This window comes from Ochotona princeps, chromosome 2 (assembly GCF_030435755.1).
Source record: "Ochotona princeps isolate mOchPri1 chromosome 2, mOchPri1.hap1, whole genome shotgun sequence".
Lineage (NCBI taxonomy): Eukaryota > Metazoa > Chordata > Mammalia > Lagomorpha > Ochotonidae > Ochotona > Ochotona princeps.
Genome location: NC_080833.1, coordinates 141,273,239 through 141,288,416, shown reverse-complemented (window position 1 = coordinate 141,288,416; position 15,178 = coordinate 141,273,239). Strand labels below are relative to the sequence as shown.

General features: G+C 44.1%; 1 protein-coding gene across 2 annotated transcripts in view; it reads left to right on the top strand.

Moving 5' to 3' along the window:
• The window catches only part of PAXIP1 (PAX interacting protein 1), a 50,540-nt gene extending 38,432 nt beyond the window's left edge, over positions 1–12,108 (top strand). For both annotated transcript variants that reach the window (XM_058660638.1, XM_058660639.1), the window contains 8 exons: positions 2,389–2,459; positions 4,014–4,116; positions 5,600–5,768; positions 8,974–9,074; positions 10,405–10,539; positions 10,958–11,033; positions 11,122–11,186; positions 11,636–12,108. In XM_058660638.1, the coding sequence (XP_058516621.1) occupies positions 2,389–2,459; positions 4,014–4,116; positions 5,600–5,768; positions 8,974–9,074; positions 10,405–10,539; positions 10,958–11,033; positions 11,122–11,186; positions 11,636–11,647 (732 nt within the window). In that variant the 3' untranslated portion in view covers positions 11,648–12,108. The remainder of the gene's footprint in view (positions 1–2,388; positions 2,460–4,013; positions 4,117–5,599; positions 5,769–8,973; positions 9,075–10,404; positions 10,540–10,957; positions 11,034–11,121; positions 11,187–11,635) is intronic.
• Positions 12,109–15,178: the final 3,070 nt, after the last annotated feature.

Here is a 15,178-nt window from a genome sequence, read left to right as displayed (position 1 = left end):
TCTCCACTATATAATTCTTCTAGGTAGCTGTATGTATACACATGTTTACCTAAATCTCTTATGTAGTTCTTCTAGGTAGAACCATATCTATTCTATAACTATAACTGTAGTTATGTAACTATAACTATATTCTGTATCTATTGATTCTGTATTTTTGCGTGAATGTTGTCTTATATGAGAGAGAACATATGATAATCATTCTTTTGGGATTGGCTTGTTTCACTGAGCGTAATGGTCTTAGGACCATTCTACTGTAAATGGTAGGATTTCATTCAGTAGCCCGTGTAATTTAAAGATTTAGGAATATGTGTGTGTTACTTTCCTATATTTGTAAAAAGTCAATTTCCATGTTATATGGTCATGTTTTTAAAGGATTTATTTATTTTCATTGGAAAGGCAGACCTACAGAGAGAAAGATCCTCCATCCACTGGTTCACTTCCCAAGTGGCTGCAGCAGCTGCAGCTGAGCCAGTCCAAAGCCAGGAGCCCCTTCTGGGTCTCCTAGTGTGTCCCAAGGCTTGGAACCGTCCTCTGCTGCTTTCCCAGGCCACAAGGTGGAAGGCAAAGTAGAGCAGCCAGATACAAACTGGCGCCCAGATGGGATCCTGGCCCATGTAAGGCAAGGACTTTAGCCATTAGGCTATTGTACCGGTCTCCCACATCTTTTCTTAAACCATGATTTTATCATGCAGAGGTAATTTAGTGTTTGTGTAATTGGGCAGCTAACTGGGGAAACACTTCACGAGATTACCAGAAACTTCTGCTACATTCTCCCAGAGGTCAGCCTGCAGAAACATGATCATATACAAGGGGTCTTAGTGTGTCTTACAAACAACTGCCTGGATTCAAAAAAATTTTTTATATGAAAATACACTCCTAACTCCACTTTTCCATGAACTTTTTTTTTTTTTTAAGATGTTTTATTTGGTTTAAAAGGCGTTGTTACAGGGAGAGCGAGTCAGAGATCTTGCATTCACTGGTTCATTCACCACGTGACTGCCACAGCCGGAGTCGGGGAAGGCAAAAGAGCTTGTAACTCCATTGGGGTTTCCCACGTGGGTGCCGGAGCCCGACCCTGGGGCCACCCTCCCCGGCTCTCCCAGGCGCATCAGCAGGGAGCAGGATGGGGACTGAAGCGGCGGGGACTGCTGCCACCTCACAGCACTGGCACGGCTGGCACGTGAGGGCCTTTCAGGGCCTGTGTGTGGTTCTCCCCCTGAAACTAGTAGTTCCAGCTTTAGTAGAACGTGACCCCCTCTGAAACACGGGCAGAAAGAAATATTCTCACAGTAGCTAGACGAAGGAAATTGTGTGGTGACTTTTAAAATTAAACCAGGAACCTGATCACTCTCACTGTGCGTTTGTTAAGCTCCAAAATACTCATTTCTGTTGTGGTTTTGTATTAAAAGTGAAAAATCATAGAGACAAGGGGTTCAGTTTATCTTTTTTACTTAGAGAACTCATTTTTTCTGTCTTTACTACCAAGAATATAATTTGGAGACTTAATGGTAATCTTTGCAAACAGAGAGTGAAGGTTTATTTTTTTGTGTGTGAAAAGATAGTGTTAAAAAAAAAAACCCTTCCTGTAAATCATTGTAAGCTTTCCGTGTGTGGAAAAACTAGTAGTTCCATACACTGATGTTTGTATTGGTTGCCTGAATATAGTCGCAGTAGTTAACAAGGTCAAGAGGTAGCCGCTTCAGGTAATAAAACAAGAGCCACCAGAATGTCTTTGGAAGAGCTCTGAATCTCACACGTGGAGCGTCGTGCTGGGAATGGGGGCAGATGGGGGACGTTGGCTGGGGGGCCGGAGAGGCCCTGCTGCCCCTCTCCCCTCGGCGTGGCTTCTGCTCCAGGGCCAGGCACTCCCGCTGGGCCAGCGCTCTGGCATTTTCCTGAGACTGTGGCTTTTGACACCTTGTCTTCCTGTAATAGCACTATTGATCTGCTTTGTCATGTCATATCATTTGTGCAACTTCATAGGTGATAGACTTTTTTTTTTTTTTTAACGAATATTTAACTGTAGCGATTGTTTTTCACATTCTATACTGGGACGCGGAACAAAAGCCACGAAGTCCAAACCGTTCTGGGAAGTTGAAAGGTAAATTGAGGTGAGGGAAAGGAGAAAATGAAGACACCTTAAACAAAACCCAAGCTAGAACCAGAGAGGATTTAGTAAGCCAAAACGGGAGACCAAGAAAAGGCAACACGGGAGTTTGCTGTGGATTGGTGCAACTGTTCCCGACTTGCGTTATTGCAGTTCCCTGGGCCGATGCTAGGACTGCGGGCGGTTAACAGCACTCTCATACGCGATTCGGTGATTGGATTGTTCGACTTGTATAACCTGGGAGATTGACTTGATTCAAGTAGATAATATTCTGATTGCAGGGTGTAAGATTACCTCCCACGCTGAAACAGAAGGAAGTCACTAACATCCAGCCTTCTTCCAAAAGAGCCAGGTAGGCACGCTGCTGCTGCATTGTAAGATTGTCGCTTGGATTTAGAAAGTCTGGAAAATTCTTGGCAGTTAGGAAAAGATTAAGCCAACAAGGAAAAGGGATTAAGAGGAGATGCTGTCTGCTTCACAGGTTCCACGTGAGAGATTGAGTGATGATACTGGCCAGCCTATATGTACTTTTGTTTGTTTTAATAAAATGTTGAATATTTTTAAAAGTGGTACTTTACTAGTAAGAACCCCATACCTAATACTCCACGATTGAAAACAGAAGCTGTGGTCATTGAAGGAGCCAGCACCCCCAGGTTGCTGCGATGTGGGATGCGGGCATCCCAGAGGGTGGCTTAAGCACACCCCTGAGGAACTGTTCCCAAAGTGTACTAGGTCAAACAGAACTGCTTGCATTGTTTTTTTGCAGTATCATTTCAGGAAAATGAAAGAGATTGAAAAGTTTGATTTAAACTCTGTTCCATGAAAGAGCCTGTGTTCTACTTTCTGGTGGAAAGCACAGGCCTGGAGTTGAAAGGAGAGCCCAGACGCTCTCGGGGTGCTCTGGCTTAACTAACATTGGTCATTGCTGAACAGCAGAGTAAGGAATGGCCTAAATTGGACAAGATTTAAAAAAAATCATAAATTGATATTAAAAATGAAAGATGGCCATTTTAGTGGTTCAGCTAGCAAAGTCAGTGAAGTGTACAAATCATCTATTTGCTTTCTTTTTGAAGTCAGTTTTTTGAAAAACTGAGAAGGGATTGGTGAGGAAGAAGAGAATACGTACATACGGATCGTGACCAACCGGCAGCTTTCCTTGTAGGTGTTAGAGGTGGTGTTTCGCAGGTGTTAGCTGAGAGTGGGTAGCAACTTCTTACAGGTGATGGGCAAGGCGGGGCAGAAGTTGACTGCCATTTATTTTTTTAAGAGTGTAAACCATGTGGGGCAGGTGTGACAGCACTACTTAGGATGCCCCTGTCCCATATTGGGGTTCTTGAGTGCAGGTTCAGGCTTTGCTCCCTACTCCAGCTTCCTGCCCCCCCCCCCCCGTGGGAGATCTGGATCGAGTTCCTGGCTCCTGCCTTTGTCTTGGCCCAGCTTTGGCCATCTGGGTATTCGGGAACTGAACCAATGGATGGAAGGTTTCTGTCACTCTCTCTTATCTCTGCCTTTCAAGTAAATGGACAAAAAGAAATGTTTTTTTTGTTTTTCTAACGTGACTAAAACCTGCACATACTCATTGAAATCTGCTTTTTCATCAAAGAACATTTTTAGTTACCACTTAACTTATTTGAAAGGCCAAGAGAAAGAGAGGGAGAAGCAGAGATGTTGGCCAGGAGCCAGGAGCTCCGTCTGGGGCCTCCCACGAGGGTGGTGGGAACCCCGACACTGCTGCCTCCCCGGATGTATGGGAGCAGGAAGCTGAACGCAAGTGGAGGCAGGACCGCGTCCTTGGCATCCCCAACAGCAGCTCCGTTCACTGCGCGACGTTACCCAGTCATGGGGATGTTGCTATCTGAGTCAGCAATAAAGTCATTGCTATTTTGTTTGTGTATTTATTTTATAGAATTGAAGATATACCACCTCCCACTAAAAAGTTAACACCCGAATTGACCCCTTTGGTGCTTTTCACGGGATTTGAGCCTGTCCAAGTTCAACAGTATATAAAGGTGAAATCTCATTCTGCTTTGTTTAAGGATTTGTAACAGTATTCCTTCCTGTGTATATTATGTCAGGCTAGAAGTTGATTGAGTAACATTTGATCAGGAATCTCATGTTATAACAGTTTGTATAGTACATATAAAGTATTTGTGATAGTTTTTAAAATAATTACATTACTAAATTGTTCATGACTTCCTGCCATGTTTCATGTTATCACTTCATATTTAGATACTTAATATCAGAATACTCTGATACCGTGGCCAAGGACCATTTTTTCTTTTTATGACCAAGAGAGCATTTGTAAGGGTACTCTAGTGTCATTTTTGTAAAGCCACAATTTTATTTATTTATTTGAAAGGGTGACAGAGAGATATCTTCCGTTCACTGGTTCACTCCCCAAATGGCTGGCTGGCTGGTGCTGGGCCAGGCCAAAGCCAGGGTTCTGGAACTCTATCAGGGTCTCCCATGTGGGTGGCAGGAGCCTAAATAATTGGTCCATTTTTACCTGATGCATTAGCAAGGGAGCTGGATTGGAAGTGAAACAGTCGGTACTTGAACTGGCATTTATCCATGATGCTGTTGTCGCAAGCAGTGCCTTAACCCGCTGCGCCATGGTGCTGACCCTCAGAATCTTTAATGTGTACTTGGAAATAACATTGTAAAAGAATATGGGATTGGTTCTGCTGCTTTGCTTTTTTGTTCCAAAGAAGATGGATAAGAGTATGCTGACCTGTATAATGCTGGATTCACGTATTTTACTTCTGTTTGTTTGCTTATCGGAAAAGTAGAGTTGCAAAGAGAGAGGTATATCTTGCAGTTATTAGCTCATTCCCGAAACAGCCGCAGTGGCTGGTGCTGGGCCAGGCCAGAGTTGAGAGCCTGCAGCCCTTCCTGTGGGCGCAGGGATCCGGGCACCGGGGCCATCGGAGCCTGATCAGACATGAATCAGTTAGGACTCGGACTGGTACTGGCACGGGATGCTGGCATTGCAGGTGGTGGCTTAACTCACTGCCCCACAACAGTAGCCCCAGTCCTAACATGGGTTTTTTTTTTTTTTGAGGAAAGGAAGCCATTATAAATACTACTATAACAAATTTACTACAGTTTGATTTTTCTGCCTTTGGAATGTGAGTATACTTATTAAGAAATAATTTTTGTGTCATAATCTTTAAAAGTTGGGCATAGTAAATTAATGTGCCTGGTGAGAGCAGTTTCAGCTCGAAGACTGGGTGTAGCTACACTGTTTTGAAACGAGTGGTGGTATTCTAGGGTCATCTTTATTCATGGCAACGTGTTACTGAGAATTCAAGATTTTAACCTTGGTTTCCCTGGAGTTGATTGGAATCCTGCCATTTGCTTTTCCCCTGCACTTTGGCTGGCTTGGTCGTGTTGTGCCCGTTGGGGTTGTTTTGGGCCCAGATAGGCACTCTGCTGAGTGGTGGCACGCTGCACATGTTTAGGCTTTTCATCAGCTGCTCTCTGTCATTCCAGAAGCTCTACATTCTCGGTGGGGAGGTTGTCGAGTCTGCACAGACATGCACACACCTTATTGCCAGCAAGGTGACCCGCACCGTGAAGTTCCTGACGGCCATTTCCGTCGTGAGGCACATCGTGACGCCGGAGTGGCTGGAAGAATGCTTCAAGTGCCAGAAGTTCATCGGTAAGGAACAGTGTCTGCCCCGGCGTCCGTTTTGATTTTTGGGTATCTTCACTGGTATCCTTTGTTCCTGTGATTTTATTATGATTTATTTGAGAGAGAGCATTGTCTTCTGTGCCAAATATCCACCTTAACGTCACATTAAAATGCTTTCAAGTCCGTTCTGTCAAATTTCCCTCTATTTTCATGTCAACAAACATCCAGTTTATTTAGCTATTAGATAATTCTTCAATAGGCAGATTTCTTTTCTGCCTCATGTGTTTCCAAATGTTGCAAGTATAAAATAATTCTGAATTCTAAATGGTGGTTTTTTTCCCCCTGGAAGCTATAGACTTCAGAAGCCTGGGTACCTTAATCATGGCGGCAGTATTAGCCTTGTCTGCAGGGCTGGCGTGCAGTCTGCCATCCGGACCTAGAACCTCCTCTCCTCCCCTCTCCCTCTTCTCTCTTTTCTTCCTTCTCCCCTTCCACTTTCCCCAGCTCGTCCTCTTCCCCTCCTTTTTCTTTTTTAAGATTTTATTTTATTTGAAAGAAGCGGAGTTGCAGAAACAGAAAGAGGCAGAGTGAAAGGGAGAGAGAGAAAGAGATCTTCCCACCTGCTGCTGGCTCACTCCCCAAAAGGCAGCAATGGCCAGAGCTGAGCCAATCCAAAGCCAGGAGTCTTTTCTAGTTTCCCTCATGGGTGCCAGGGTCCGAAGACTTGAGCCATTGGCTGCTGCCTTCCCAGGCCATAAGCAGGGAGCTGGATAGGAAGTGGAGCAACCGAAACTTGAACTGGTACTTGCATGTGATGCTGGCTCTGTAGGCAGAAACTTAGAGTACTACGCCATGCACCAGCCCCCTCACCTTCTTTTTATTATTATTTTTTTATTTGAAAGTTAGAGAGAGGGATAGAAAGGGAGACGTATTTTTCTGTTAATCGATTCACTCCCCAAATGGCCGGAAATGCGAGGGTCGGGCCACACCAGGGATTTGGAATCCTACTAGCCTGAGTGCTTTGACCATCTTAGGCTGCTTCCGCAGGCACTACAGCAGGGAGCTGGATCAGAAGTGGAGCAGGCGGGACTTGAGCTGGTGCTTGGACAGGATCCCAGTGTCGGCAGTTGGTGTCTTAGCCTTCTGAGTCCTCAAATGGGTCGAACAAACGGCAGCCCAGCCATTTGACCCCACTGTGTTCTGTTTTACTGTTCATTTGGTCTTCCTGCCTCAGCCGTACAAGATGAACTTGGTGGCGACCTGTATTTGCTTAGTGATACGAGGTTAGTGTTGCCAGCCAGGAGCGTGCAGTGCTGGCCGGAAGCCCTCGTGTCCCCGCAGCCTCGCTCCTTGCTCCTGTATCATTCTGCTTACGGACAGATGAGTGGGACACAGTGACGCAGGCAAGCACTGTGCAAAGCCATGAGTGTGTGTGATCGTGTTAGGGGAGTGTAGACGGTAACAAGGAACACAGAAGGAGAAATGATAATTACCACAGACATATTGAGGTCCCAACTTTATAGAATGTGAACATTATTTCTAAGGTCCTCTGTTCATTGAGGTTCTTCATGTGGGTAAGATGTGCGTGGGCCTGCGCACTGGGGGAGAGGCCCATGCGTTTGCTGCTGCTCGCTCCATTGGTTGTCTTTTGGGAACATTAACTTTGGAGTTCTTTATTTCTTTTTTTTTTCTACTTCCTTTTCTTTTTTCTAACAAGAAATATGCCAATTTTTTGAAAATCAGTTTGGTAAGACTAATTTAATGAATGATGTTGTGTTAATATTTCAGGGCTATCAGCTTGTGAAAATCTGGCTCTTTTATCTGTTTCTGATGCTCCCAATACAATTTTTATGGGGAGATTTGGTTGAGTGGCTTTCATTTCTTCCTGTCATTGCTAACAAATGTTTGCTGTGTTGATCTCAGAGGGCTCTAAAATGGTTCAGTGATAAACATTTTATATTCAGAAAACGTGTTTCATAGTTAACCTGCAGATCTAGGATTTCCTGAAAGAATTTTATAGCTTGTCATGATTTAATTGTTAGATACATTTTAAAGATTTATGACTTCACTTGAAAAGGACAGTGACAGAAGGGGACAAATAAATCTTTCATCTGTTGGTTCATTTCCCAGTGGATGCACTGGTCTAGAGCCGGGCTGGGCGGAAGCCAGGGAGCCAAGAACTCCGCCCTGGTCTCCCACAGGGCTCACAGTGGGTAGATGTTAGCATTGCCATAGTGATAGGATTCCTTGTGCTTAAGGGTCAGCAAACTATGGCCCTGAATCAAAAGTATTTTTTAATGTTTTTAAAGCATTACTTAAAGGCAAGAAAAATGTGCAACAGAAATTATATAAACACATATTTATACATATGTATACATAAATATGTGGAGTATGGCTGCTCTCTGACAGCCAGCCCCAGCTGTAGGTGGTTGTCTGAGCACCTGGGGTCAAGGTGGCGTTGTCTGTATTACATGATGTGATTTTTGGGAAATGGTGGATAAGAAATGCTCTTCTAAACACGAGACACACAAAAGTTCCTTAGGAGTAGGAAAATGTTTTGTGACTTCTAGCTTCTCACAGTCCAGACATTTCTTAAAACGCTGCTAAGCAAATGAAAGACCAATTAATTAGAAGTTCTGAAAAATTCTGTGTACTTTGAAAGGGTGTGTTTTTGATAACATCCACATTTTGGTAGGTTCACTTAGTTGATCATCAGCTAATTGACTGTAATGTCCCTTAAGTCCCTCAATGCCCCATTGAGGAATTGGTTATTATAGTGGGGGCTGGGGTGTGACAGGCAGGATGTGAAGGGAAGAAGTTTGTGGACAGTGGAAAACTGTATATGGGTTTACATGTTTTTGCACCAAAACAAGCATGTTTTCATTTCACTTTGCCGCTGTCTGAAGTCCCTACATATGCGCACTTGGTCACTGTGGACCTGGAGTAGTTTCCGTGGGATCTTTCTGCTCAGGGAGCTTGTAAATTCCCTGTAATAGATCAGTGTTGATGAGCGGGAAACGGGGTTGCTGCTGTGGCGCTGGGTCTGTTGCTTTCAGGACATTTTTTTTCCTGAGTTTAAGACCTCTGAAAGTTAATTGCCACTGATGTAGGAGAAGGAATAATTTGCCTGCGTTTGCTGTTACTGTAAATACCTGGTGTGGAGCACCTAACTAAGGGAACGTGCATTGCACTGGCCGGACTGCACGCTTGAGAGTGTGTGTTTATTTTGCAGATGAGCAGAACTACATTCTTCGAGATGCTGAGGCGGAAGTGCTTTTCTCTTTCAGTTTAGAAGAATCCTTAAAGCGAGCCCATGTTTCTCCACTCTTTAAGGTATATATAAGCGTATATGTATGTGCATATATATTATTTATTCAAAAGATGGAGACATCCACAGATGTTACATCTCCTGGTGTGTGCCCCGAATGCATGTGACACCGGGGCAGGGCCAGGCTGCAGCCAGCAAGGGACTCGGTCTGTTTCTCCTGTGGGAGACCAAGGCCCAGCTGGAATGGGGCCAAGATTGTACCCAGGCACTCTGGATACAGGCTGTAGATATCCCAAGAGGCTGCCTGCGTGCTGCCCCACAGGCCACTAACATGAAGAAGAAAGAGCATGTTAGGTAGAAGGAGCAGGCGTTGGCTTCCGGGGCAGCTCCAGCCAGGTGGGCCGCCCTGACTTCCGTTTCCTGGTTCATCCTCCTTGCCTCCGGCAGAGGAGCTCAGCATACCTGCAGAGAGCTTTTCTACACAGTAATTAAACAGGCTGCGCATGACTGTGAAATAAGCAGGTCTAGCAGAGGTGAGGTTTTCAAAGAATTCCTTCATGGGCTGTTTGATTGGTGAGAGACATTTAAGTTTATTTTCTACTTTGAACAACTCCTTGGAGGAATTGCTTACTTAATACAGTCCTAAATAAGTTTGTATCCAGTTGGAAAAGTATTAATTGAATGTGTATGTAAATAAACCTAGAAATAAGGATTTTAAAATTGTTCGATTCAGTACTTAGAACAGCTGGGAATTTTTCTTGGCATCAAAAGCTAAGTAAATTAATGAAGATAATTTGTTCTTTTAATTTCTTAAAGAGCCAGTTTAGAATTAGAAGTAATACTAAATTGATACATTTTCCATAAAATAGGCTACTTTTTCCAAACGTCTGTCTGTTTCATGTGAGTGGATAATGTTTTACGCCACACTCCGGAGCAAGCCTGCTAACTCTTCAGCATCTGTGTCCCTTCCCAGTCGGCTTGAGTCCACAGTGTAGAGCAAATGTAAAAGACAAGCACAGGCCAGGAGCCAGGCTGTCACGTGCTGGTTGGCAGAGGCATGGTGAAACGTAATCCTGATTTAGAAACCTTGCAGAAATTGTGCCAAAGTGTGTGTTATAGTTTACCCATGCTCAGAACACTTCATTGCCGAGGTTATTCGTTATGGTTAATCCTCATGGGTCATATGTAACATGAGAACGTGTGTAAACCATTCCCAGATGTGTGTGCCTGGATTGAGTACTGGAGGGATGGGGCAATATTATCTTATACATTGCATGAGAGTAGATGTGCTGTCAAATGCCTCAGGATAGAATCTAAGAAAGATGTTTATACTTTTAAAAACTGAAAAAAAAAAAATTTTTTTAAAATATGGTACATATGTTTTCAATTTTGTAGGCAAAGTATTTTTACATCACACCTGGCATCTGCCCGAGCCTTTCGACGATGAAGGCGATTGTGGAATGTGCAGGAGGAAAGGTGTTGCCCAAGCAGCCGTCCTTCCGGAAGCTCATGGAGCACAAACAGAATAAGGTGGGCAGTGTGTGGTCAGTGGCCGGGCCCCCCGCTCTGTGTGTGACTAGGTGGGGTGTGGTCAGTGACCCGCCACTGTGTGTGTGACTAGGTGATGTGTGGTCAGTGACCCGCCACTGTGTGTGTGACTGGGCCGTGTGTGGTCAGTGGCCCGCCTCTGTGTGTGTGACTGGGCAGTGTGTGGTCAGTAGCCTGCCTCTGTGTGTGACTGGGCAGTGTGGTCAGTGGCCCGCCTCTGTGTGTGACTGGGCAGTGTGTGGTCAGTGGCCCGCCTCTGTGTGTGACTGGGCAGTGTGGTCAGTGGCCCACTGTCGCTGTGTGTGTGACTGGGCAGTGTGTGGTCAGTGGCCATGCCCCACCGCCACCGTGTGCGTGACTCGGCTGTTCAGCCGCTGAGACACTCCTCTCTTTGCCTTAGAGCCTGTCAGAAATTATCTTGATCTCCTGTGAAAATGACCTCCATTTGTGTCGAGAATATTTTGCCAGAGGAATAGGTATGGTTGTTACGTTTGCTAGATGTTTGTATGTGTGTCTACACTCGGGGCACTGCACTGACTTCTGAACTGTTCCCCTTCCACTCAGATGTTCATAATGCAGAGTTCATCTTAACTGGAGTGCTGACACAGACGCTGGACTATGAATCATATCCTTTTTGAAAGAGAATAAAACATGGATGGATGAAACATGGATATACACGATTGACCAAGCAGCCCCTCCGCTGGTTTTTATCAGCCATTTTTCTTGTGTTTGCTGTTATGATTTACGTGGTTAGCACTTTGTTTTTACCGTGTCCTTAGATGTGTGGAGACTAGACGGCCCTGGGCTTGTTGGCGAGTGCCATGTGGTAGAACGTGGGCAACTAACCAGCATGATGCCCGGTCCACCCACCTGCTGAATGCTTGGGCTGCAGGAACCTTGTGTGTCAGGATTTAAAGTCCCCCTTGCTGCTGTATGAGCAGCAAGACTGACTGGGTAAAGTGGGTATCCAAAAAAAGCTACAGCATTTTTTTTTTTAAATAATGCCTGAAACTGGTTAATGTTTATGTAAAGCTTGTCTTAACGTTTCCAAGTCATTTTCCTCAACGAGCCCACATATAAATTCAACTGATGGCTTGCGCTGCCGTGAGCATGTCGTCGGAGTCGGGCCGGCTGCCAGGCTCGGCCCAGCACCAGGGCTTCCTTCAGACACTCTTGTTTTCCAGCTGCTTTCTTAGGGAACGAGATTTTAAAGCAGGAAAACAAATATAATAAATATACTGCATCTTATTAAGATGTGCAATTTTATTCTGAGGAAACATAAATTATGTTTTGTATTATATGACTTTGAGAGCCCACATTAGGTTTTATGATTCATTTGCCAGGTTTTTAAGTGTTTTCACAGAACCATGCAGAACTGCAAATTACAAATGAAATGGTGTAAATAGACCTTGCTATCTATAAATTATGGATGTTAAAGATTTGAAATGTTTTGTACTTTGATTATTTTTATTTCTTATACTCTTTTCTTTTATATCGATATCTTGCCCACCTTTTAAATAAATGTACTTTTGAATTTTACTTAGAACTGAATGATCCTTTGTTTTATATTTTTTTGCACAACTAAGATTTGTATCAAACAGAATAACATTTTAAGTAATTTCAAAGCGAAATATTTTCTAGTGAAATAATCTTTAGGAGAGAGCCGTTTTTCAGTAACATGATAATGAATACCCACAGCGAGAAGATTCCAGATGTTTCCAGATGATTCCAGAAGATTCCAGATTCCAGTCAGCAAGCACAGCACCAGTAAGAACAGGAGGTTCCGCAGAAATCCACGTTCACCAGCTGTTGCAGGTACTACAGCCGTGCGCTCCCTCTGGGCGTGTAGCCTCAGTGGAGTAGGAGCTCTCAGTATGGACAGGACCCCATCGCCCAGTCCTGCCATTGATTGGCTGTTTGTCTCACATCACTACCATTGCAGTTGTGTTTCTGAAACACTGAATTTGCTTCCAGAAATATCTTCCTAGAAATACTGTTTTGTCCATTGGAAAAGTCTATTCTTTGCACAAGTCTGTGTAGTTTAATCTTGAACATAGTTGGTCTGGTGATAGAATCGTAGTAGAATACATCCCATTTACAAAACTTCTCAATATTCCTTCCTACCGGACTGTAACGTTAGCTAATCATTCCAGGTATCATTCCTGTAGACATTTCCCCTAACTCTGATAGGTTAGGTCTCTGGAGTTACTTCTCTGCATAGAAAAGTATTCACCACACGATTTCTTGTTGTTAAAGGAACGATCCATCTCGCCAGCATTGTCCGTCGCCTTTCTAACCTTTGACCTTGTGGTGACCTCAGTCGGTTTACTGTTCATTCTGTCACCCCGCGGTGCCCTAACAGCAGTTGTTTCCAGGCACACCATGTGCCAGCACCTCCCAGGATTTGTAACAAATCTTGTGCCTCAAAATGTCTACTGAAAAAGAAGTGAAAGCATCCATCTATTAGAGATACTTACCTGCACAAGTGAACTTGTCACTTGAGGCATTCCAGGTAGAATTACTATGAATGTTATTTTAGGTTCTGTAGAATCCTAAAAGAGCACAAGAATTTCTTGAGTTATAATACAATCCTGATTTGTGAAGGATCCACCACCATACTGCCCTACGCTTAGGACCTTGACAAAAGTGAAGGTAATTATGGACTACATGAGCCTTCTGTTTAATCCGTAGTGAAGACAGGGTGTTTATTTAACCAAAATACAGCTATGACTGATTTGATTAACCTTTCAATTAGTGGTTTTTTTTTTTTTCAAAAGCTGCCAAGAAATAATCTTTAAAAACTCCAGGAGCTGTCTAAAGCCAACTGGCTTGCACATCTGTTAAGCATTGACTTGGCGGCTGAGAGGGAGTTCCATATGAGCATACAAGAATAAAAAGACAGAATGTTAAGTGAGTACTCAGGAAATTGGACCAAGACATTATTTTGCCTAAGAAAAGGCTGCCTCTTTCAATTAGGCGTATAGAATCCATACAGAAACATAGTGCAAACTACATAACACAGTTTTTGAAAATGTTAGCAGCCACAATAAAAGTACTTTAGGGTTTCTTGTAATAATTTATAGTTATTTTATCTAACCAATATTTCCAATGTATTGTTTCTACTAAAATAATGAATATTTGATAAAACTATTGATGTCTTTTTTGAGTAACAAACCTCTAAAATTCAGCGTATATTTTATATTTCGAACAGATTTCTATTCTGATACTTAGTTATTTGATCTGTATTTAGAAGTTATTCAAAACAAAGTTAAACGTTGTTTAGTAATTGACTCAGTGCCAGTTTTTAAAGTAAAATCAATTTTAGTTAAAAACTTTTCTTGCTTGTGCTAGGCTCATTCATAACTCTCCGTAACCAGGTGTACCTGGTCATGTTTGAAGAGAAATGGCCCTCTGTAACCATACCCTGTCCTGTATCTGTCCCAAATTAGGTAATGGTTGGGCAGATAAGGCAGGCAGGAAGTGTGAATACTAATGATCAAGATGTAAATATTCCAACCAGATCATTTCCAAGGTTCTTTGTGTGGAATAATCAGAATCCCCTCCAACTGCTAGATCACTAAAGGTGCTGTGTCGGTGCTCGGTAGTTAAGAGGAGACTTGGAGGAAGTAATGAGTGTCCTAGCTGTAGGAACTTACAGCCTCATTAGGAAAAGTTAAAGAATGCCTGAATCTTGCAAATATTGAATGGAGGGGGAAAACTGACTAGTAGCGGCTGCCCAACACTATCCTCTGGAGGTCGTTCCGCCCTCTGCTCAGTTGCCCCAAAAGCTCTCCCACATCGTTCAAGACAATGCGTTGCTCATCTGCCGTCACCTTCTTCCAGTGTCTGCTGACCGGCAGCAGTCACCTGCCTGGCCGCTGGTAGAAGCCAACCAACAGCTTTTCAGCTTCCTCGGAGCCTCCCTAGCTCATTCACCCTGCTGTGGAACTCCTGACCGGCACCCTGTCCCGCTCGTACGCGCGATTCTTTTCCCTCATCAGTTCTGGCAAGGGTTCCATTGACTGCGTGTCCCAGCCTCTTCTTGTTCAGGTTACCCTCCATAATGTTCACAGAATAACTTCCTGAGGTACGATTCTGCTTGTCCCATTCCTGCTCGTCAGCTAGAAAAAAGAAGCCAGCTGGTGATGTTCTGGAATTTTCTTATTGTGACATCCACGTCCCATCAACCGCATTCTCATTAGTCATGCGGAATTGTTTGCTGCTGCCTGAGTCTGCCAGACCCTCTGTGGTCCTCGCTGGCTTGACGTGCTCATGTCTTCTAATGGCATAATCCCAGTTCCTGTTTGGTAAGCTCTCCAGCCCTTGCAGAGCTTTTCCTGGCATCCCAACCATTCTTCTTAGCCTCCTGGACATCCCAAGTGTCATCATGCCCTACAGGTGTGAGCTGACTTGTTTGCTATTGGGTGGAGCTTCAGGCAACCTCTTCACCTGGTGGGCTGATTACGAGCCCCTCCCCCAAGGCACCCAGTTGCTGTACCCTAGAACCCATGACCGCTGTGTTAGGGGCAGAGGAGGCCCTATGGAGATGAAGGGCCTTGAGGTGTGGAGCTGAACACAGGCCAATCCTGTGAGCCCTTAGAAGTGGAAGAGGAGGGCAGAA